Source organism: Natrix helvetica (genome assembly GCF_964273705.1).
Source record: "Natrix helvetica genome assembly, chromosome: 7".
NCBI lineage: Eukaryota > Metazoa > Chordata > Lepidosauria > Squamata > Natricidae > Natrix > Natrix helvetica.
In genome coordinates, this window is record NC_138558.1 from 46,295,939 (window position 1) to 46,322,494 (window position 26,556).

Here is a 26,556-nt window from a genome sequence, read left to right on the forward strand (position 1 = left end):
GGCAAAGATGAAAAGCTAATTGTTAACTTCCAGAAAATCAGGGTGATCATTTTTGCAAAATAATATTCAAAGATATATGCATAATAAGTTAACAGGAATAGCATTGGATATTATTTATAAAGATCTTGGCTTGTTCTTTCACACCTCTCTGTCACAAAACAAGCGCAAATATTCTACTATTTACATCCAGTAGAATATGACCACTACTTTATACTTTTCCATATAAAGAGAGGGGGCTTATTCTGCCCTGGAGTCCTGTCCTGTCCTGTAATATATTTGAAACTACATTTATCCATCAGATTCTGTATGGGATACTCATAGAGAACAATCTATATTAAAAACATTACAACATTTTGTCTATCTTTGCTGCTCCCAAATTTGTTAGAAATTTAATAAGCAAGCAAGCAAGCAAGCAAGCAAGCAAAAATAAATAAAATGTAGCTTTTTATTTTGAGGTGGAGATATTCCTTTGAAGGCCAAAACCTTGCAGGATATATTTTCCTTAATAGGTCTTGCCCAATTATTTTTAAAAATTATTTAGCATTCAGATAAATAAAACATATGAGGAAATGTTGAATTATAATATTTTTCTTTTAAGTTTTGGCAATGCCAAAAGACGTCTTAGGCAGCTGCCAAACTGATGACAACTTCTTGAATTATGGGGTTTTAAAATAGGTTGATATTAGCTTGGATTCTTGTTAACAGAATTGCTTCAAAATACGTATGCATCTGTTCCAGGATTCAACAGTCTGCTTCTTTGGTGTTGTACGATAGATTTCCCAGCATTCTTATTTTGAAAACTGATATCCCTGTGGTTCAGGTACCTTTGAATGTAATGCTGTATGACTAAATTTTATTTCAGCTGGACTAGACCAGGAAATCAATTTAAGAGGAAGGCTAAAACAACTTTTATTGAAATTAGTGATTATAACAGAATCTTGCAAGTCTGATTATGCTATACATCTTCCTGCTTCTTATAGTTTAATTAATTAGTTCAATTAATTAAAATCTACAGTAAGCCCCCTTCAAATATTATATGGCTTTTCTGAAATTAAAAAAAATGCTTCAGTTCCTTTTACTTATTTCTTGACCTATCCCTTCCAAATTTTCCTTGGTCTGTATAGTTTATAGGGATTGGCAGGTCCTGTTAAGTTGTTCTATTCTTCGGAGAACACAGGTAGTATTTTCTATTTATTCTTGCAGCTAGTAAATTCTACCCATACTAACTACTAACTGATAAATCCTAATATTTACCTGGCAGTTGCTAAATTGCTTGTCTCTCTTTGCATCATTCACTATTTATTCAGCTTTGAAGCATTACTATAGTGTCTGTTATGTCTTTTTTTAAAAAAAAAAATTCTACTAAAATTTTATTTTAATTGTAAGCTGGTAATTGACCATAATAAAACTGCATTATCTAACTTGGCCCTTTTGCTATTATAAAAATTAGGTCTGACACATTATAAAACTTCATTCGTTGTTTTTTACAATAACATACTATAGTAGCTTATAATCATTTTGTGATTAAATAAGACCCCAGGTTTTGTCTTTTCCTGTTGCTTTCAGCTTTCAGTTCACCATAGATAACAGAAAAACTCATTATTAACTCCCAAGGGCTTCCAAATACTTTCTTTTAATATTCTTCTAATTTGTACTATTACATCTCATTTCATTTCTATCACTTTAATCCACAAGACTGCCCAATTTATCCCATAAACTTTTTTCTAATTATCTATACTGAAGTATTCATACAATCAAGTGATCATTCTCTCAACCATCTATTTTTATTTCTCTGATCTCTATTTCTAAACAACCGAACAAATAAAAATGTAACTTGTGCTAGTACTGCATGGTTTTTGTGAGCACTGTTACTACTTTTAGGAAACAAAAATTCTGTACCTCTTTGAGAATGGTTAGAAAATCATAATAAAAGATGGGTATCAAAAGATGGATATGAAAGGAAAGAATAAATTCCTCCTTTTGCCAGACAATATCCTCCATCTGATCAACTTTTACATAACTGATTTCTTAACACTGGATTCATAACCCGATACACTTGCGGAATACATGATAATTTTTCAAGAAACTAATCATGGAACTGAGTAACATTCAAAGTGATTGACAAATATTTCCAATGTCATCTACCTTATAAAACTCCTAGTTTCCTTCTCTACTTTTCGGGAGACAAAGCTGTCTGCTATGTTTGTCTTATTTGATAATCTTCTTGGTACAGTATTTGTCTCCCAGTTGATGTCAGGGTAGTTAAAGTCCCCCATTACTATTGGATTTATTGCATAAATGGTTTTATTATATTTGGCTTTCGAACTTTAATAACAGACAATAATGATTACTCCACTGCAAACATGGGTACTGCTGAAAAGCTACCACTCTGTTCCCCTCCCATTGCACTAGTTCTCACATTCTGATTGCCAAGAATCTTTGAAATTGGACTATTATCTTTTCCAAACTGATCAATAGCAAAAACTACTATCAACACTTCAGCTTATACATTACCCCAAGCCAGTATTTGTCTCCCAGTTGATGTCAGGGTAGTTAAAGTCCCCCATTACTATTAGATTTATTGCATAAATGGTTTTATTATATTTGGCTTTCAAACTTTAATAACAGACAATAATATTACTATCTTAAGAAATAATTGTTAACAATTTTTAATATTTGAAATTTAATATAGGATTAGAAAGGATGAAACTATTGACCATTTGATCAGTCACTGCAACAAAATTTCAAGTTGCTAAAATTATTCATTGGAAATTTTGTCGGCAGTTTGGATTTGAATGTAGCAAGAACAACCAAAAAAATCAAGTTAAAAGTTTTAGAAAACAAATGTATTAAGATCTTGTGGAATTTTAAAATTCAAATAGGCAAGAACTGATTTATATATTGTTGCTATGTACCCGAGATGGCGAACCTATGGCACACGTGCCAGAAGTGGCATGCAGAACCATCACCTGTTGCTCTTCCAGGTTCCGGCGCAACAGCGAGCTTGTCTTCACCATGCATGTGCCGGGAAGATAACCTTCTGGTTTCTGGCATGCCATCTGGTCTTCTGGTTTCTGGTGAGCATGCACACATGAAGACCATATGGCCCTTGAGCAAGCAAGCGCCAGAAACTGGAAGATCATGTTTCCGGCATGTGCCTGCGCACCTGGTGGCTGCTCTTCCAGTTTTTGGTGTGTGCATGTGCACTGTCCACCTTGTCTTTGCATCTGGATGCATGGCAGAAACCGGAAGACCAGGTGGCCGGTGTGCATGCGCATGCCAGAAACCAGATCATCTTTCCAGTGCATGCATGCGCACCAGGCGGCTGCTCTTCCGGCATGCATGAACACATGCACACACTCCCATTTTGGCACTTTGTGCCAAAAAAGTTCACCAATACTGCTATATATGGTTATATTGTTGATATAACAGTAATAGAAAAGAAGACTGCTTGATTCATTGATGTTGTGCTACTAGGATTGAGGAACTAATTTGAAAAAAATTACAAAACTGAGACTTGCACATCAAAGATGAAGGCTAATCTTTGAAAATGTGAAATAAACAAGATCTATTTTATACATATATTTAGAGGGGCAAATACTGTTGAATAACACTAATGGAGACTTGGTGGGATGTCTGTCATGACTAGAAAAAAGGCCATATTAAAAGGCCATATTATTCCAATGAAAAGGAAAGGAAGAGAGTGAAGATGATCATGCACTGTATGTTAAGAATATCTATTCCTGTTCATAAATTGAAATGTAGATCTTCTAAAAAGGCATGAACTCAAGTTCATGACATTTAACGAGAGGTTTGCCAAGCATGGACCTTAAAGACTATTCCGGATCTGTCTTGCTGACAAATTTGTTCTTCAAAAGTGAAGGAATACAAGAGGATTAGCTACCAGATTTAATGTTTGTCATAGAAAGGAAATACTAAAAGCAAACAATTATAATAAGGAAAGCAGAAGAGGCCAATGTAGTTAAACAAAATCCTGAATGAGGGTTTGAAAACAGAGTGATATAGAGACGGGAAAGAAGGCTACCGGTAAATCATTAAAGAAGACTTATAGACAGATGGCATTAGGAAGACAAAAGTTTAGAGTAAGACAAGGTTAGCAAAGGATGCTAAAAATAACAAAAATGTTAAGATACATTCAAAATAAAAGGAAAAGAACTAGTACATCAGTGGACCTAATTGTAAAATATAACAGGTAATAAAGAAAAGGCAGCGAGGCAAGTGAATGAGCCAGTAACCAAAGTAATCAAACCAGTGACCAGAGGTGGGCAGACATGCCAGAGGATGGTGGAAGTGACCTGAGCCTGGCAAGTGAGCAATCCAGTGACCACAGTGAGCAAGCTAGTAACCAGAGGGGAGCTGGACGTGCTATGGGGTGGCGGAGGTGAGTTGAGCTGGTTGAGCAAGTGAACCAATGACCATAGGACAGCAGAGGCAAGCTAAGCAGGTGGCGCGAGCAGACAAGCAATCGCCAGTGGGCAAAGGTCAGAGTGAGAGGCAGTGGGAGAGACACTGAGGAGTCAAGTGAGTGACTGAGAGTGGGGAAGAGTCTAATTGCTTGGAGAAAAGGAAGAGGGACCTGGACTCTAGCGGTCCTCTTAGGGGCAGAGCTACAGAAATACACTTGTTTGGTAATTCTAGGCTGAAGCTGGCAATAGGGTTAAAGTCATTATGGAATTTGATGAGAGATTAATTTTTAATAGAGCTAGAAAAATATATAAATATATACTTAGCATAAAAACTGAAAAAAGATACATGTAGAAAGGAATCAATCCACTGCAATTATAAACTGTTTTTGGTGATCCGCTGTTATGGCACTAATATGTTCGCCGTTCATTATATTTCTTAATTCTTTTGATTATCATTCTAATAATATATCCTACACATTTGTCTAAAATCATTCATGGCCAGCTCCAATATTATGAACTTTATTTTTTTTACCTGATGCTTCTTCTAGAGATGGGATATTCCCAGTAAATCACTGTCTGATTTTATAACCCCTAAGAGATAAAATTCTAAGTAGCATCTGTACATAGTTTTTGTGGATTTATGGGCCAAACTCAAAAGCTCCATTACTGATAAACACCTGCTCTTACTCATATAAGCTGTATAAAAAACAAGACCTAGAGTTAGGCATAACAGTGCCAAACAGCTGTCATAGCCAATTACAACAGTACAGAGTTGGATGTATTTTTATCTGTTTTTGTTCAATAAATACCCTGGTTAAATGCTTTTAGGAGCTACACTCCTAATTTGGCAGTTAGCGCTTATCTATTTTATTCTGTGAAAACTATGCAACAACCCTATCATTGACTTAGAATAGTGTAAAGGAAGAACAACTTGTTACAAACCATAAAAAATACAAATACTATTTTCTCTAATGGTATCAAAATTCTTGGACATAAGTAAGAGTATTCTCTGCCTAAATGATATAGCTATTTTACATGAATTCACATTTAAGACTGTAATAAAGTATGTTATTTTTAATTTACATCTATTCTTCTAATCACCTTTACGGCTTTAGATTTTTGGTCAAGCTCTATTGTTTTAGCTAAGACTGTAGACTCAAAAGGTTTAGTTTTGTGTTAATAAAACAAATTTATGAAATGAAATGAACTGTTCTTATGCTAACTGAAAACACTTCCAGTATAATGGAATATTAGAGAGAGACCATCTAATGCTGGCAAAGCAATTTGTACTATCTTTATATATTATTAACAAGAAATAATTCTTCCTGTGTAGTACATAAGTCACAGAACTAAATACTTACGCAAGTAGTTCTAGGTGAACATAAAGCAAAAAAATAATGTTTGAATCATATATCCTGTAAACCATTATGGTTATTTATCAACCTAAGTTATTACACTCACTAGCTCTTCAAATATGGTTTACAGATCATGCTTATTTAATTCATTACTGTATTTGATCATCAGTAAATTAAGGTTTTCTATGACAATAATAGCCGTGGTGTCCTGGATTGGGCTCCACCTACCTCTGTTGTGGCTGTAAATATAGAAGCTTAATCTCAAATTCATATTTCATTCAAATTAATAAACTGTAGCTAAAGTTGACTACTTTTTGTTTGAAACATACTCATTTCAAATTAAGTTATACACTTAACATGGTTTGAGAGAGCGGCTATCCACTTTTACAATTGTTTCTTCCCTGTGTTGACACAGACATTTCTGAGCTCTTCTTACTACAATGTCACCAAAAAGACCACCACTGGGGAAACCGGGTTTTGCTGGCTCTGCCCCAGCATCTTCAGCGTCCAGCCCCAGCGGACAACAGACATTAACATCTTTGCTCCAGCCTAAGCCCCCTGAGGTGGATCTAACCCAACAGATGTTCCAACAGCTCTTAAAGGGACAGGAGGACTTGAAAAATCAACTGAAAGAAATGAATGAACAGCTCAGAGAGAACCAAAACCGAACGGTTCAGAGATTGGAACTTTTGGGGGAGGGGATGGCTGAGATGAGGAGGGAGGTGAGGGGGGTCCAGAGAACTTGAGAACCACCAGATAAAAATGGAATTTGAAAGGATGTCTTTTTTCCTTAGATTTCAAAATGTAATTGAGGCTGATGATGAAGACCTGAGGGACATTATGACAAAATTATTGGCTGAATACATCAAAAAAGACAGACAACAGTTGGGGTGGGATATTGACCTGGTCTATAGAGTAAATTCAGCATATGCCAGAACACATAACGTTCCAAGGGAGGTCCACATCAAATTTCTCAGAAAGACTACAAGAGATGAGATTCTGAGTGCACAAAGGGGGCAAGTATTAAAATACAAGGATAGAGAAATAGCCATTCTGAAACAAATCCCAAAGAAAGTTAGAGATAAAAGGAAAAATTATTCGCTTTTAGCGAAGAAATTATACCAGAAAGGGGTGTGGTTTCGGTGGCTTCTGCCAGAAGGTATGTTAATATTCTGGGAGGACACTAGAGTCAGAATTAACACAACTATGGAGGCTGAGGCCTTCATGGAAAAAAACAAAGTCCTCCTGGATAAATCTGATGACACTACACGGGATATACAGGACACGGGAGGTGCTGAAGCCTTGCTGGAGGGGGGAGAAGAGGCAACATCAAGAAAACTTAGATCACAAAAATGAATTAGAAAATCTGTCTGATATAAAATGATTGAAATCATTTGAAGATAAAAGGTTAAAATATGCTGACAAAATATTAAGTAGTAACAATTTAATGTATTAATAAATGAAAGTTATGAGAATGGGGGGAGGGCCATTTCCTGCATAAAGTAACTGTCAAAATTTGTACCTTATCCACCATCCCTTTCCCTGATTATTTTTTGTAAAAACCAATAAAAATTTTGTTTAAAAAAAACATGGTTTGAGAGAGCACAACCAGGTTTACATACTGTTTTGGATTCAGATGCAATGCTACACTATGATAAGAAAAGAGTTCTCAACTGCCTGCCATACTTTACCAAAAGAAATGGAAGTGAGGAATATGTTAGTTGAGGCTGAATAAAGCTCATGCCCCTTATAAGAAAGCAAATTGCCTAGTGCAGCATCTCATCTCCGCTGCCTTGGTGTAGTTCCAGAGTCCTCTAGATACTGCTAGCAAAAATTACTTATACTGTAATTATTAATTTGTTAGATAAAATTATAAATACATAAATGCATAGAGAACAATCATATAAATTGTACTTTATTTAGATAAAATTAGTGTTCACCCAGACCTTATTCACTTAATTTCAATTTTGGAGATCTCTTCCCTTCTAGCATGCAGCACAATAGCAAGTGAAGTCATTGGCATGATTGAAAATCCCTGTAAAAAATTAAGCATATCTTGATTCTAAAGTATGATGAAAATGATTTTTATAAAGATAACATATGGAAGATAATTAATTTCTAAATCATTTCCGCTAAGAATACACATACAAATATATGTTTCTGTTTTACTGCTATATCACATACAATAATATATAAAGGAGAGTAGGGTGTTAATTTTCTACAATGTACATGTATATTTTTATGTTATTTTCATGCTTTTGTAAACTCACCAGAAGGCGAGATTCATTTCTATTTCTTAGAAAGGATTTCAAATAATGTTTTATTTAATGTTTAGTCATCTGTTGTTTTTTAGCCATAAAGCACAAGAAAAACATCCATACCTTCATACAAAGCAAAGTTAAATTAATATTAGCTTGTTTATGGTACCTCTATATATTTATATTCATTTCCGTATGGTTTCTTTTAGCATTCACATACTCTAATAAATGAAACAATTTATTGTCAATCTTTTTGCTTTCTTCTGTAAGGTCACAACATATAGAAAGATAATGGGACCTGCAGTGCTAAAATCTGCTTTTTAATGAGTTTCAGTTTCCTAAAAATCCCGACAAAACTTTTTTTTAATCAGAAAAAAGGAAGGGGGGGGTAGCATTAACAACAATAAGAACAACTAACACCCCCCAAAAAAAAACCAAAATCTTGTTATATGGAAAAAGTCTTTCCTTTAAAGCTGGCATAGAGAAAATTTGAGAATCATACTGAAAAAATAATAATAAATTATTATTTAGCAATTGCTGTAGCAAATTCTATTACTATAAAACTGAGTCCAAAATATGCTAGAGCTTCATGTTAAAGATAAAGCACTTGAAAGCCTGTTCACTTTTTAACAGTTGATGCATTAAAGTGGAAACCCAAAGAAATGTATACTTTATTACTTGTCTATTGAACTGTTAATAAATAAACTTTCATCATCTATCATAAAATGGCACATAATAAATATTGTGCCTTTAAAAATTGGAATCTTTAATAATCAAATGTGATTTTGCAGTGGCCGTTAGAATCTAAATGGCCGTTCTCTAAGGTTTTTCCTTAAAAGTTCCTTGACATACAAAGAATTTGAAAAGTATGCTAATTTGTACAGAAGACCAAATTATGTGGTGCTTGGAGTTATCAATGACCATATTCATCAAATACTACAATGGATATTTTAAGTGAGTAGCATCTCTGTCTCAAAATCAGTATTCTTTTTTACTGATTTGTCTTTATAAAATTGAGATTCTCAAAAAAATAACCTACAATGTTTCTATACTTGTATCAAGAACTTATTTTAGCAAGTCCTATAAATTGATAATGGCTTTTTACTGCCTATTTAATTATTGCCATTTTAGTAAAACTGGATCTACTGTACACTAATTTAAATACAAAATAGGCATAAATTATTTTAAGAATACAAGAAAAACATTCAATTCTCTAGGGTTTATTAGAAATTTAAAATAAACCTTGGAGGTGGTTTTGTGTGAAATTACAGCTTAGACATTATATGGTAATTTACCGTAGTGTTTATATAATTCATTTGCATGTACAACATAAATTTGTACCAGAATTTCCACTGTTAGACGATATAAGATAACGTGTGTGTGTGTGTGTGTGTGTATACACGTACATATAAATATATTAATCACAGTCCATTTTGAATACATAGCAGAAAAAAGAGTCTTGAGAGTTAACAAGGTTGATACTCTATGGTACAAAGCTATTAGAGAATCTAGTTGTTCTGCTTCGGATACCACAAAGCCTTCTCTGAGTAGGTAACAAAGAAAACTAGTCATGGGAAGGGTGTTTAGCATCCCTGACAATACTGCAGACCCTGGTCAAGCAGCCTTTATATGCTATGTCTTGGATAGAAGTAAGTGAACTTCCAATAATCTTTTCTGCCATCCTCACCAGTTTCTACACAGCTTTCCTGTCCGAAAACAGTAATATTTTCAAACCACACAGTAATGCAATATGACAGGATGCTTTCAATTGTTGTTCTATAGAAAGTGGTAAGGACAGGGGAAGGAAGATGTATTCTTCTCATATGATGAAGAAAATGCAGGCACTACGGTGCCTCCACCAGTGATTCACTGTTGGGTGACCAAGCTAACCTGCTTATCAGCTGCACATCCAGAAACTTGATACTACTAATCACCTCCACAGTTGGATCATTAATACACAGAGGTGTATGGCTGTGCATGTCTTTTCTGAAATGGACAATGATCTCTTTTGGTTTTCCTACATTTAAAACTAGGCTGTTGGTTTTTTTTACACCAACTAATCAAATCCTCTACCTCTTCTCCTGGTAATCATCTTCATTATCATCCTGAATAAGGCCCACCACTGTTGTATCATCTGAAAAATTCACAATATACGGTAGTTGTAGCAAACCTTGCACAACAGTCATGGGTCAGGCAGGCTAAACAATAACAGTTAGGACACAAGCCTGAGGAGAACCTGTTTTCAAGAACATGTTATTAGAAATATTAGTCCCAACTCGCATCAGTGCCCATCAGTGAGAAAATCAAGGGTTCAGTTGCACAAAGGAGTATTGAATCTTAAATGGCCCAGTTTGTCTACTAAATGCTGAGGAATGATCATATTAAATGCTGAATTAAATTTGACAAATAGTATTCGCACATGAGTATCTATTTCCTCTAAATGTGCCAAGCTCAGGTGGAGAACAGAGGAAAGAGCATCCTGTGTGGAATGATTTGGATGGTAAGCAAATTGAAGTGTGTCAAACACTGGACGGAGGCTGGATACAATAAAGTCTTTTATCAGCCTTTCAAAACATTTCATAATGATGGACGTAAGTGCAACTGGTTGATAATCAATTCTTGGCTTGGCAATCCTTGCACTCCCCATTGCTATCACTAAGTGAGGATTGTGGGTCATTAAGCAAGCACCTCTTTGCAACTTTCTGTCAGTTTTAACAACCAGTCAGTGGGGAAGCCAGCAGGAAGTTGTAAGTCCCAGACATTCTCAAGCAGACTGGCAGATAGGTAAATGGCTGCTACTAGATGGGAGAGGATCCAAGGAGGTGCACAGGTGGCAAAAGACACAAATACAGCAGGGCTTGGGGTGGTTATTGCCAGTGGGAGAAGATACTCAAGGATGGATGAGTGGTGGGAAAGGTGTGCTATGAATTCAGTGACACTCAGTGGGAGAACCTGAGTGGGTTTGGGGGAAAAGTGGCAAGAGTGTGGCAGGGCTGCAGTGGTTGCTGCTGGATGGGAAAGGAGCATATGTGATGTGAGAGGCTCACGGAAGGTGCACAAAGGTTACAAATGGCCAGAGAGATGGAGTGCAAATTTAGTGAGGCTCTGGGTATGCAATGGTGTGCAAGGATGTGTGGATGGCCAGTGAGGTAAGGCAAGAGCAAAAAGCAGCTTGGAGAAGATGTACAGGTCAGGGAGACATCCAAGCGACGTGTGATCTTCTCTGATGGCTTCCTCAATGAATTTGGTTGTGGGAAACAGATAGGGAAGGTTGCAGATTGTGAACACTTGAACAGAGATGTTGCAATCATTGTAAGCATGAGCCAGTTGCCAAATGTCTAAATCGTAATCATGAGACTGCTAGGATGGCTGGCACCTCAAAACTGGTCATAGGTACCATAGATTCAGTGCCATTGTAACTTTAATGATCACTGAATGTTAACTGAGAACTTCTTGGATATGTACTACAGCTAGAAAGTACTGTGGTTTTCTCTTTCAGTGACTCAGGGGGGGGGGAAATCTGAATCTTAATGTTATTTTAACAAGGCATCCACAAAAAAGTAGAATAATTTACAAAGGAAAGATATCAGAAAACCAGATGTATGCTTGATGAATAAAGACTTAGGTCCAATTGTTCCTATGCTAAAAAAAATGTTGACTCTTAGGTAAACATTACAATTAGATTTATGGAACAAAAAGCAATCTGATACTAGAATTAATTGCTCAGAGAACTGGTGGTAATGTTTAAGTAGCGTTAGATAGTAGTTTATGAAGTAACTTTAATTTGTATTCCTGCATCGAGCAGGAGTTCGGACTCAGTTAAAATAATTAGTTCTATAAAATAGGAGTAACAAATTCCAATATAATGTAAATGACTAATTTAATTTTTGAATAGCTGAACAGAATCTGAAGACAACCTTTTTTATTTTATTGTCATGAGATTTGTTTTGCATAAAAATATGGTTGTTGAATATTCAACAATTAAAGGACTAGATTGTATTAAGAGATACTTTGTTACTTCTGTTGTTTATTATTAATATTCTATATACTTATATCCATGTGGCTATCTATTTCACAAAACAAGCCCCCTCTTTCTCATTCACTCACACACACACACACACACACTGTAAAAGAATAAAAATATAAAAGTTATATAGAATTACATGTGTCTTCAATTTTTGTTATATATTGTTAATATTCAATTGAGTTGTTAATAGTAGATAACTCTTTTTGCTCTGCCCATATAGACAGCTGTCAGTCATTTTGCTTATATTACTATGAATTAATGTGCTCCCAAGTTATACAACCCATGGAATATTCAGTTGCATTAATTCAATATATCATGATTCATAAGAAATTCATATATTCTATATTAACAACATGTGATTTCCCTTTAAGATCAGGAATTTTAGGATCAGAAATCAAAGTCAATTCAATATAGGTAAGTCAAGATTAGTGAAAATTTGAATAATGTGAAATTTTATTTGGTTCAATTTATAAATTTATATGTAATTGCATTTAATGCTAGCCAAAATTCAGCTATTCATATACAATTGAAGCTAGTCAATACACAGAGGCTACTGGAGTATAAGATGCTAATCTAAAAATGTGAAAAATGGGGAAAAAGAAGAAAGGAGCCTCAATTGTTGTCTCCAAAGTCCAGGGCAAAGCCACTCAAAGTAGCAGTAGGGTGGAAGTCATTCAAATTTCAAGGGAAACTTTATTCCAGAGGGCAGGCACTTTGACAGAAAAGACGCACTTCCGGGTTTAAAGTGATGATTTGGCTGTTTGAAACCATATATAACTTAGTACTGGAGTATGTGGAAGAGCCTTTTTTGCAAAAGATTTTGACCTATCCTATCCATGCAAGAGCTATTTTGTGCAGTGGTTAGAGCTGGAAACTGGGAGACTATGAGTTCTAATCCCTCCTTAGTCCAAAACCATCTGAATAATCTTGGGCCTGTCACGTTCTCTGAGCCATAGGAAGGAGGCAATGGAAAGTTACACTAATTCTGAAAACTTTGCCAAGAAAACTTTGCCAAGGGACTTGTTCAGGCAGTCTCTGAGAATTGGGCATGATTGAATGGAAGGGAAAAAAGAACTCCTTTGTATAAATCAGTGGAATTTGCTAGTGGTCCCCCAATTTGGGAAAATCAAGGGACTGGAGACAAATATGCGCTGTTTTCTGTTAGCATGTATGAACTGTGAAAAAATCTTTGCTATCTCCTCCTCCTCTATGTGGTTGGTCTTAATACCAGTGCTTTTTCTATTAAAAACTAAGCTTTGGGGTGCAAAGTGATGCCATTGGTTATGAGTTAAATGTGTGTGCATTAGGTGGTTTTTAGTTTGCTTTACACTTTTATTTAATTTTTAAATAGCTATTTTACTATACAATCTTGGTTGTAAATTACTAAGTACATTTTTATTATGGTGAGTATGAATAAATAGCACGAGAAACAGTATTTCCAGACAGAAAAACCAAGCCAGAGTAATCATATATTTGGAATATATTATCAACCCACCCATTTCACAGGAGACTTTCTTATTGTCAAGAAACTACCCACAGGTGAATTTCTTGTCAAATATTCTAAAATATGAAATCTCACTCACAGTAGGAAAAGATTATTAACATCTATTCGTAGATGCTTATGACCTCACTCTTTTTTTGTTATATTATAATTTTAAAACTGTAGAAAAAAAATATTTATGTTCCCTTTGATTAAACTCAGTTCTGGATATAGTGAACACTTATGAATTTCTGTATTGTAGTCTTTCTCGTTTATTTTAAATTTTGGAACAATAGTAATAAAATCTAAATAAATAAAGAACATAATAACAACAATGAAAGTGCATTATAATCAGAATATGAAATGACAACTCAGTATAGTACTTAACGAGAAATTGAGCACATTTGAGAAAATGATGAATCTGCCTCAGCTATGTCAGTAGTGAAAATTCTCTTATAAATATTAACTTTCCTAGTCTCACAGTGGATTATCCTCATAGTGATTCTCAGAGAATAAAGATTAATTCCTTTTACTGTTATAACAATTCCTGAGTTTTAGGTTGTTACTCTTATACATGTTCTGATTTTCTCTATTTGTACAGAAACTATAACGCCTAATTAAAGATCTAAGCAAGAAATGAATTCCTAGTACACCTCTGCCCTCAAAAGCTGGTTACATTTCATCTACAGTGCATAAGTCATTATGATCCATGATAACATTTTATAAGAATCAAGAATGAAGATAAAATAGTCATACAAGGCAAGATCAATTTAATAAATAAATGAAAATCAATACAGATTTTAATAACCATCCAGGTAAGATTTTAATGGCTCTATATGCATTCTAAAAATATTATTTTTAGTGATTAATCTTATTTTCTGTTAGAAAATCAACATACATTTGGAAAAAAATGTTGGTATAAAATAATTATAGTGTGTGTATATGTATTTCAGTTTTAAATTTATAACCTCTACAAGTGGCAACATCTGCTGACCTTGTTTACAATTAGCATTATATCTATATTTGAATTAAAATGTAGCACATAATTGACAACCATAATCTTAAGAACAGGAAAGGCTTTTTTACTAGTAGGAATATGGTTATTTCAGACTGTAATATGTGATCTCTGATACTTTATGAAGTCCCAGGTCATATTTCAACACTATTTAAATTTTGAGCTGACCTTGGCAATACTATAAAATCTTCTATGTTGTACTGGATTTTATACTCAGTAGAATTACTTTTCTTCTGCCTATGTGCATGTGCATAAAGGTTTTTCCTATCCACTCATTTCTGACAATAAGAGGCGGTCATCTCCTTTCCTTAGCCGAGGGAGCCAGTATTGTCCAAAGACACTTCCATGGTCATATGACCACCATGTACACCACTGCTGTTACCTTCCCACCAAAGTGGTACCTATTTATCTACTCACATTTACATGCTTTTGAAGCAGGAGCTAAGGCAAGTAATGGGACCTCACCCCCTTATGCGACATTCGAGTCTCAAAACTTGCCAGCTGACAAGCTCAGCATCTTTAACTGCTGAGCCACCATACCTCCTATATGTTTACGTATGCATGTATATATGCATGTAGACACACCAACACATACACACACAGTACGTTCATGTGTGTGTATGGAAATGGGCTAACAAATTACATGCAAACATGTTAAGTTTCAGAAAAGACTTCTTTTCACAGAAATACTGAAACTATCCCCAAAAAATAGATTTTGTGTATTCTTCACAAAATTAATATTCCAACTGAAAAAGAAAACATAATTGCCATGCAAAATATTTTATAACAACTGATCCTATAGAACCTTGTACACAAATAGATATACCCAAGGTTAATAAAAGGCATTTGCCTGTACAACGATTGTTAATATGTAATCAGGAAATTTGAAAAGAAAATTATTTTATCTTCTACCTTTGTCCCTCCACCGCCCCAGCAAACAGAGCCAAAATCATAGTTTGGGGAATTTGAATGTGAGCAGTAGAAATCTGTTTGTCTCCCAGATGCTTATTGCAATCATTATTTATGTAATTTATTTTAAAAAATATGAAAATTCATAGGCATTTTGCTCTTGAATTTTGGTGGTGAAATCATGCGTCATTAAGATGTTGAAAACAGAATTGTTACTGTATTCTAGAGAAAGTGCAATAAATGTACAATATTCAAAATGTTTCTATGGACTGCATATGTTATCTAAGTCAATAGGCATTTGAAAGATATTGATCAGTAGGTCTAAATATACCTTAGCAGATTCCTAATTTTAATTCTAGCACTGTATTTCAGGACACACTTATTTTTTACTGGCATAATTTCCTAACAAGACAATTCAGACAATAATTTCCTGTTATAAAAACTATATTTAATCGTACGTTTAAGTGCCAAAACCAAATTTTTATCATAAAGATAATATAAGGTTACTGAATTGTAATAAATGTGCGAAGCAGCATTTTACTATTATTTACTTATATCATTATCTTTATTCTTATTTACTTGTATTTTCGTGGCATTCAGTATCTCCAATCAGGATTAGATCCTCATCATGATATGCAGTATTCCAACATAGGGTAGACTGAGCAGTGCCTGTTGAGAAAATCATAACATCAAAGTTGCATTTAGAGGGACTGAACCTTCCTGGAAATTGAAGGCATTTTAAAACTGGCAAAGAACACCCAGTGTCTTATGACATATTATCAAAATAGTTCAAGACATAACTATAATTTAGTTTAATGCACTTGATTCTAAATAAATAGGAAAATATACATTTATATGCAGCATATTTCCTGTGCCATGAGAACTACTATATAAAAAATTGCTACTATAAAATGTTTCCAGAGCTAACAATAAGTTACTGGTAAGATATTTTGTAAACAAATGTACAATATTGTACTAATTTCAAATATAGTAATTCTCATGCCTCTTAAAATAGGGAAAAATTATATCTCTAGAACAGGTGTGTCAAACTGGCAGCATCATGGCAGCATTATGTGACCTATCACAACTCTTTTCCCCTTCGCTAAACTAGGTGTGGCCAGTGTGTGACGCATCCAGCCTGCAGGCTGTGAGTTTGAAAGCCCTGCTCTAGAATATTTAAAAAACTGGAGTAGAGTAGAGTAGAGTAGAGTAGGGTAGGGTAGGGTAGGGTAGGGTAGGGTAGGGTAGGGTAGAGTAGAGTAGAGTAGAGTAGAATTCTTTATTTGGCCAAGTGTGATTAGAAGCATAAAGAATTCTCCTGTGCAGAAGTTCTTAGTGCACATGCAAAACAACAGAGTAACAATAATCATTATAACGATACCAACAAGAGTTAGACAGGAAGGATAATAATAATGCTACAGCCATACAACATGGGTAAATGTACATAGACATTAGATAGTAGTAGGAGAATTAGGTGTTTGGCAGAGTGATGGCACAAGGGAAGAAACTTTCCTTGTGTCTAGCTGTTTTGGGGTCAGTGCCCTATAGAAGCATCCCGAGGGGAGTTTAAAACAGTCTGTCCAGGATGTGAAGGATGTGCAGATATTTTCTCAGCCCTCCTGACCCACGCAATGTACAGATCTTCTATGGAAGGCAGGCTGGCTGCAGTTGTTCTTTCTGCAATCCTAACTATTCATTGGCATCTGTACCTGTCCTGTTTGGTTACTGAACCAAACCAGACAGTTATAGAAGAACAAATGACTCAATAATTATTCTATAACACTGTACCAACAGCTTCTGAGGCAGTGTAAACTTCATGAATTGATGCTGGAAGAACATACTTTGTTGTAGTTTTAAATGATAGTTTATTAAGTGTCCACTTTAAATTCTGGGAGATTATACAACCCCAACATCTGAAGGATACAGCTGATTCTGTGCTATCAAATATAGTAAGAGGTGATGGAATAAAAGGATCCTCCTGAAATCCACTCTCATCTTTATAGTTTTAAGCATGTTCAGTTCCAGATTGTTCCGGCTGCATAGGGTGGGTTGCTCAAACTCCTCTCTATATGCAGACTCATCACAATCTTGAATGAGGCCAATGACTATTGTATTATCTGCAAAGTTCAATGCTTTAATAAAAGGTTACCTTGAGATGCAGTCATTGGTATAGAGAGAGAGCAATGGAGAGAGGAGCCCTAAGAGGTTCCTGTGCTCATTACCTGGGTGCTAGATGTAATTTTCCTTAGCTTCACCTGTTACGTCCTATCTGTCAGAAAGCTTACCTGCAAGTATGAATAGGCACAGTGAGCTGAATCAGTTTAGAGTGAAGAATTTCTGGAATAATGGTACAGAATGATGATGTCTATAAAAAGGACCTGTACATTGGTCCCCAGGGATTCTGGATGTTGTAAGATATAGTGCGGTATCATATTGACAGCATTATCTGTTGAACTATTTGCTAAGTAGGCAAACTCCAAGGAGGTCTAAAAGCAGATCCATGATGACTTTCAGGTGGACCAGCAGTAACCTCTCAAAGCTAACTTTGAGAGGTTAGTGCTTCATAACTATAAATGTCAGAAAACCAGCCTGTAGTCATTCAGCTCCTGATGGAGGATTTGTCAGGAACCAGGATGATATTTGAAGTAATAAGGGACATTACACATCTCCAGTGATTTATTAAAAATCCATGCGAAGATGGGGACCAATTGTTCAGCCCAGGCTTTTGAATAAGGAGGAGTTACTTAGTCTGGGAATGGTGCTTTTCCAATCTTTTGAAAAAGACTTCAAACATCTTTTTCTGAGATCACCAGAGGTGGGGCCCCTGGAGGAAGATGGAGGATGTAGATAGGTGAAGGAAGATTGACTACTTGATGTAACTTGGGAGAGGTAGGTATGGTAGATGACAATTATCTCTTCTCAACCATACAGTAGAACATTTAGGTGATCAGCGGGTTGATATTTTCTAAACAAATGGATAAAATTGTACTAATTTCAAGCATACTAATTCTCATGCCTCTTAATATAGGGAAGATTATATCACTAGAATATTTAAAAAATGTAATTAACCTTATCATGTAAAATAAATCCTTGTCTATATTTAACTCCACTTGTACTATTACCTTCAAATGATTAAATAATTATCAAAATACTTGATAATTGTATTGGATGTTGGCATGGAAATACTGTATATGTCCAATTCACTACTTCTCTCAAAAATTTAACAGGACCTGGAAAGTATTCAAAGTAATATAAGATGGTGGTTCAAATAATGCACAAGAAACACTGTCTTGGAAGCTACAATTCTTTATATCCTTCAATGTGTTCAAGATCCTCATCTCCCACTAATTCCGCATCCATTACTATTCTTCTAGCTACTACTTCTGCTTCTAAGTGGCATTTCAGGATACATTTTTTTAAAATACTGAATCCTACCTAGGAACCAACATGGTTAGCACTAGCACTTATTCCCAACCACATGCTAAGGAGTGTTCAAAATACTCCAGAGTTTAATATGCTTATTTCAATAAATTAAACTGAAAATAATTGCCATTAAATAGTTTAACTTTAGAGTATCACATACATGATGATGACATTTCACAAATAAAACAAATTATACCACTTGCATAATGATATCACACAAACCATGCCAATAATATATTTTGTATTATTTACATAATGAATTAAGTAAATCATAAGAGAAATGTGGCATACTGAATGAGGAATTCCTTGCATCAAGATCTGGTAAACTGAGGTTTTATTGTTTCCTAAACACTCTTTATATGATTTTTAAAACATTTAAATGCTATCCATTATTATTTTATTCAATATTTTGACAATGATATATAGCTCATCCACTTTAAAGTGTCAACAACTAATTCAGCATGCCTACCAGATACTAATCAATTCAAATCTTCTATAGACCAGCACAATTAAGATGGGATATTAAAAAGGCATAAAGGATAGATCAAGAGTAAAAATAGAAATCTAAATCTGCTGTTCCTATGAGTCTAGAGTCACAGGGACATTATCTTTCCAGGTAAAGAATCTTACTTTATTGGCCTTCAAGGAATACCTGAGGGAAAGAGATGATATCATGCCAGAATAAAGAGCCTTCTATGTGTAAGTACAGTTTAGTTAGGTATGGTTGCAGTGGCAAAGTTACTGTCAGATTCACTGGCAATGTTTGGGGCCTGGCTTGCTCCAATTGGACTTCTGTGTTTGCTATATACTGTTTAATGAGTGTTTTACCTGACCATATCCACTCTAAGTACAAGACCTGCAGGGAAGCTCAAAGATGCAGTTTTAGTTGCTACTTCCTGTTTCCATGTCAATTGAAAATCACTCATTGTTAATCAGGCAAAAGCATGTTTTAAAAATAGCTTGAGTCAATAGTTGAGCATGGTCACCCACACTCTAGCCTCCACTTTCATGAAATCAGTCTCTAGTCACAGAGTGGCATTAAAAGACACAATTAGACAGTTGAAAGGTTGACGTTAAAAATTATTTTGTACAAATTCTAATGGTGCAACAACGGAAAAGGGGTCTAATTGCAGTTCATAGAGAAGTTGTGTTATTGGATTAAAGTAATCCGAGAGCTGCAGGTATATAGTAGCCATCTCTCATCTCAAGGAATTTAAGGATGGTAGATGAGCTCCTCTGTACATTTTCAGCAACCTGCTTCCCATTGGCTTGCCTGTAAAATGAAGGACTAATCCCCAAGGTATTTGAACAGGAGATCTATTCAGTCTTGGAGCAATCTATACTCCACGAATAGCTCCAATCACAAACCTTTCTGAATTAATGCCTTAAGAACTAATATTTATTTAAATATTCATTTAAAAAGATTTCTTGATGTGATTTACTTGTTAGTGTTTTATTAGTGTTAGTGTACTGTTAAGCAAAACAATCAAAACATAACCCAATGTAAGTGATAGTTTATATATGGGATACTATTAAGACAGTCATATTAAGAAAATAAATGAAAAGTTAAATAATAATAAATTATAATTTCTAAAATATATATTTTTGAAATATCAGGCCATAAACTAGAATATAATGTTGCTAATTTGAAAATTAATTTCTAGCCCACAAGTATTGAGGGAAACAATTTTAACTTAAACATACTCAAACACTGGCTAAAAAGTGGCAGAGGTTAAATATACATTTCCTAGGTCACACAGTTTTAAACCATACAGTCACTTATATGCTCAGAAATACCATTCAGTATTGAGAATATAAAAATGCAATTCATCTAAATTGACTGGGTTATCTAAGCATTACAAAAAAAAAATACTGCTTGGTATAACAGAAATAACATTTCACAGAACTGTGTTTGTTTTCCATAGTTCCTATGAATATGGTAGTAATGTGAGAACTAATACAGTATCTAGTCCATCTGTAGTAAGAAGTATAAATTTAACTTAAACACAAACAAACCTTTCACCAATATGGCTAAAATATAAAGCTTAAACATAAATTTCCTAGTTCACATAATTTTAAAGCATAAAATCACTTGTATACTCAGAAGTATCATTTAATATTGAGAACAAAAAAAATGGAATTTATCTAAGTTGACTGCACTACTTAAACATTAAACAGATGACACTTTCGGAAACATGCAAGGTTTGCCATCAACCATATTGAAAAGTTGTAGTGGGCCTTATACAAGATGACAGTGAGGGTGCTTACCGCAAGGAGGTAGAGGCTTTGGTGAACTTGTGTAGTAAAAACAGCTTCATTTTAAACGTAGGAAAAACAAAACAAATAATTGTTGATTTCAGAAAAACAAAGGCACAGGCATACACCTCTGTGTATTAATGATCCAACTGTAGAGGTGGTTAGTAGCATCAGGTTTCTGATTATGAAACTAATGAGCAGGGTTAGCTTGGTTACTCAACAGTGAGACACTAGTGACGCGAGTACTGCAGCGCCTAAATTTTCTGCATCACATCAGAAGAGTACATCTTCCTTCCCCTGTCCTTACCACTTTCTATAGAGCAGGCATCCTTAAACTACAGCCCACAAGCCGTATACAGCCCACCAATGCAAAGTATCTGGCCCGTGGACTGGTGGGATGAAAAGCAGCTGCCACCTTGAAAAGTAGTGGTTTAAAAGTCTTTAAAATGCTTTAAAAACAGCCTTTCAGATGCTTTTCACAGCCATGTGATCCAAGGCCCATGGGTGAGTAGGAGAGAGGGTGGTGCTGGCTTGCAAAGCAGCTGTCAACTTATATAGTAGTGCATTACAAATTTTTTAAAATGCTTTAAAGGTGTTTTAAAAACAGTCTTTCAGATGTTCTTCATGGCCATGTGATCCAAAGCCAGTGGGTGAGTAGGAGAGGGGGTGGTGCCAGTTTGAAAAGCAGCTGTCAGCTTGTAAAGTAGTGCACTAAAAGTCTTTAAAGGTCTTTAAAAGTCTCTAAAATGCTTTAAAAACAGCCTTTCAGATGTTTTTCACAGCTATGTGATCCAGGGCGGGTGGGTGAGTAGGGAAGGGGCTGCTTTTAAAATAGCGCTTTAAAAGTGGGTGGGTGGCGGACATGTCTCCATGTCTCCTAGCTTTTTCCAAAATCAGCTGAAGTTGGTTAACACTAATTCAAATGCAAATGCAGTATAACGCCTGAAGGAGAATTCACCCACTGCTTTCATTCTTCCCATATAATAAAGTACATCCACCAAATTGGTTGCTGAACAATTCTGGTAGATATCCATGTGTGTATATACACATGCACAAGTGTGGCAAAAAGCAAATCAGTTTGTGTATTCTCCTCCAGGCTTAAACGACCTTTAGCCCTGTAATCCCAAATAAACAAGCCCACACTTCCCATTGAATTAGTAGTATATTTATGTTGGTTAAAAGTGTTCTTCATTCTAAATATTATATTGTTTCATGATTTTTTGCACTACAAATAAATATATATGCAGTGTTCATAGAAATGTGTTCATGTTTTTTTCAAACTATAGTTCAGTCCCCAACAGTCTGAGAAACCATTATTCCTCCTTAATTCACCACTGGAGGCTGCGTGTGAGTTGATTCTCGCCTTCTTCTGCCTGCTTCCAAAGTCTCTCAATGCCCATCTTGGGGTTTTTAGTTGCAGCCTTAATTCGTGCAGATCTCAGTCTGGTTTATTGTGTGGTCATCTGAAACATATGATCAGGAGCTATTTTGAAGGAAATCCTGTTTGTTTTATTCTTTTTTTAATGGTCTATTTTAAGGAGCCTGAAGCTGCTGTTGTAATTAAGTTAGGCAAGTGGCAAGAAAGTTTGCGCTCTTTTTCCCTTTGGGGGGGGGTCTTAAGTAAATAGATTCCTTGGGTTGAGCAAGTACAGCAAGGACAAAAGCAAGATGTACTACTAAATTGGCCGTTCCCACCCAGACAAATGGCGACGTAGCCACGCCCACCCAACTGGTCCGCCCCCCCACAACAGTGTGAGGCACCATGAATCAGCCCCTTGTTCAAAACGTTTGAGAATCCCTGCTTTAGAGGACAACCAACAGCATCCTGTCATATTACATCACAGTCTGGTTTGGAAGCATTACTGCTTTGGACAGGGAGATATTGCAGAGAGTGGTGAGGATGGCAGAGAAGATTATTGGCAGTTCACTTCTGTCTATCCAGGACATGGCATATAAGGACTGCTTGATCAGGGTCCACAGTATTATATACGCACACACACACACACACTTTTCCTTCCTTCCTTCCTTCCTTCCTTCCTTCCTTCCTTCCTTCCTTCCTTCCTTCCTTCCTTCTTTCTTTTTCTTTCTTTTGTGAGCGGGCAACAGAATTTCATTTTTAATGTGTGCCAGTGTGTTCAAGTAAAAAATGATAATAAAAGTTATTTCATCTTGTTTTCTTTGTTCCTATTAATTTCCTAATTTCGGTCATACCGTACATATATTTAACAGCTAAACAGTAACTTTATTTTTGTATTATTCCTAGTGTTCTCCTTTCTGAACTGATCTATTTAATTCTTTTCATATATAATTTCAAAAGGACAATTTGGCAGGGCAACAACAGATGTAGATGATGCACTCTTGTGTCATACTAGTAACCAGGCAGCTGCAATGAATTGTTATAATTGAAAACAATAACTCTATTTATTGGTTTAAATGCTGAACACTTAAAAAGTATTTACTTATGCTAAGGAATGGAGGCTTTGTATACCTATTACTTCAGGTGATATACTTTACTGACTTTGGTAGAATTTCACCCTCTAAGGTTGGCTTCATTGTGTTTGAATACTTTAATTAGCCATATGTCATCCATACTAAATATTGGTACCCTAAGGATCTGCCTCAGGGGTGAAATCCTCCCGGTAGAGATGAAGTGGTAATAAAAAAAAGCTTCTGAGGATCGTGCGGCTCAGCTGAGAACTGCGAGATTGTCATAAGTTTCCCCCCCTGCTTTTTAAAGCATTTTTTTCCTGCTAGTTTGGGTGAATAGGCAGGAAAAAAATGCTTTAAAAAGGGGGGGGGGAGGAAAGGTTCAGACGATTTGTTAGGGTGTAACCAACAAGTTGGGTAGACAATATATTGCACAAGGCATGTTATATATCTTTAAGAGAGGAGATCTACTAATTAGTAGATTGCAGCATATAAATTGCAGCTGATGTTCTCTCTCTCTCTCTCTCTTGCTTGATGTATGATAACTGCTGTCTAACTGTTACTACTGTTGCTACTACTTACTGTGTGTAAGTTATTGGACTGTTTTTCTCTGTGTATGACTTTTTGGCTGTGTTTATGGATTTTGCTATATTCTTCAGAAAGTAAAGTTTATTTTTGTTACTTTACTATCCATTATTCAGTGTGGTTGCTTTATATATCGCACACTGCGTATACTTTACAGGGTTGCTCTGTTATAACCTCGACCTGGGGTTCATTGCTAGTGCTTAATCGCACTAGTACCACTAATATTGGTTATGGGCCCAGACACCCTGCCTTAATATTTTATTTTTATGCACCACTTTTTGGATAGTTTATTTTTGTGAATATGGCACAAGAACAGTCTGCTGCACTCTCCATGATTACCCGGTTTGATGGAACCAACTATGTTTCCTGGTCCTTGAAGTGTTCCCTACTTCTGCGTAGAGAAGGACTGTGGTCTGTGGTTCAGAACCCACCGGATGTTACAGGTTGGGATCCTGCTGATGATGAGGATGCGAAGAAGATTGCGCAGTTTAACAGGGACAATGAGAGAGCTCTCTGCATTATTGGACTAACACTGAATGACCAGCAACTGGTCCATATTCGTGGCGAAGAGTCTGCTGCTAGGTGTTGGAACACATTGCGAAGAATTTATGTTCGGGACAGTGTGGGTGCTCATATTCATCTCACACGGAAACTGTTTAGAGCCCGTTTGCAAAAAGGTGGTGATATGTTGGCTCATTTAGACTTCATGAAGAAAACTTTGCAGGATTTGCAAGAAAAAGAGTTAATTTTTTCTGAGCTTCACCAGGTGTATATTATTCTATCGTCGCTTGATGAAAGCTATGACTCTTTTGTTTCCTCATTGGAAGTTATTTCACGAGATGAACTGACATTATCTGAGGTTACCGGGAGATTGCTTGAAGAGTCCAGACGAAGAGAGGATAGAGTTCAGTTCAGAGACAATCAATCACAAGAAGAAACACAGTTTTCAACTGTAAATTTTGTTAAGAAATGTTATTCTTGTGGTGGTAAGGGGCATATTGCTAAGAACTGTAAAAATAGCAAGAAAAGGAGTGTTGCTAATAGTAAAAGAAAAAGCAACAATGTTACTGTAACTGTAGCTAAGGTAGATAAGCCTGTAAACCATAGTTTCTGGGTGGTTGACAGTGGCGCATCCCATTCTATAACTAAGGTTAAAGAAAGGTTTGTTACTATGAAGGCTAGCAAACAGCATATTTCCTTAGCAAATGGTTGGAAAATCAAGGCTTCAGGTGAAGGTACAGCTTATTGTCCATGTATTAATGAAAAATTGGAAATGTTATATGTACCTAAAATGAAATTTAACCTATTATCTGTAAAAGACCTTGTGAAATGTGGGTTTACAGTAACATTTAAGAATGATAGATGCATTATTGAAAAAGAAGGTAATAGTGTTATTGCCAATTTGGAGAATAATTTATTTATTCTACATGAGAACTCTTTAAATATTGCGAGTTCTGAACCTAATTATAAGAATAAACAGCCCCATGATAACTGTATACATCTACTTCATAGACGTTTAGGCCATGTAAATTTTAAAATGGTACGTCAAACTGTTATTCTATCTAATGGAATCAATTTGAAACCTTGTTCAAAATATCTTAACTGTAATGCCTGTAACCAGGTTAAAAGTAAGGTTACTCCTGCAAACCAGTTTCAAGGATTTAAGACATCTAAACCACTGGATGTAGTGTTTGCAGACCTAATTGGCCCTAAGAAACCTAGCTTAGGAGGTGCCTGCTATATACTCAGCATTATGGACCATTATTCTAGGTATGGTTTCTGTTATGTAATGAAATCAAAGGCAGAAACTTTCCAACATTTTACTAAATGGTTAAAGTTTGTTGAACGTAAGATGGATAAAAAAGTACTTTGCCTAGTCACTGATAATGGGTCTGAATTCACTAATCATAGGTTTACATCAATGTTGGAGAATGCTGGTATAGAACATAGGCATTCTGCCCCCTACAGGCCAGAACATAATTCATTTATTGAAAGACGTGGTCAATCATTGCAGGCAATGACCAGAACTATGCTGGTTGATTCTGGTTTGTCAGAAAAGCTTTGGGGTGAGGCTATAATGTGTGCAAACCATATTCTGAACATAGTAGTTAACTCAACTACTGGTAAGATTCCTTATACTCTTTGGCATGGTAGGAAGCCTGATTTGAGTTATTTACACACATTTGGTGTCCCTGCTTGGGTGCATATTCCCTCACAGACTAGACGGAAGGATCAAAGCAGAGCTAGGAAGATGGTTTTTGTTGGGTACAATTCCAATCATAGATCGTTTAGGTTCTGGGAACCTGGAACTCGGAGAATTATGCACAGTGCTAGTGCTAAATTTTCAGAACATGTTGGTTGGGAGAAGCTAGAACAAGAGTTTCACAAGGTTTG

General features: G+C 35.7%; 1 protein-coding gene across 15 annotated transcripts in view; it reads right to left on the reverse strand.

The window, feature by feature from the left end:
• TENM3 (teneurin transmembrane protein 3) overlaps positions 1-26,556 on the reverse strand; it is a 1,436,054-nt gene that overhangs the window by 276,185 nt on the left and 1,133,313 nt on the right. For 12 of the 15 annotated variants that reach the window (XM_081959126.1, XM_081959141.1, XM_081959139.1 and 9 more), the window contains one exon: positions 16,051-16,140. The exons of the other annotated variants lie outside the window; for them this stretch is intronic. In XM_081959126.1, the coding sequence (XP_081815252.1) occupies positions 16,051-16,140 (90 nt within the window). The remainder of the gene's footprint in view (positions 1-16,050; positions 16,141-26,556) is intronic. 15 annotated transcript variants of the gene reach the window in all.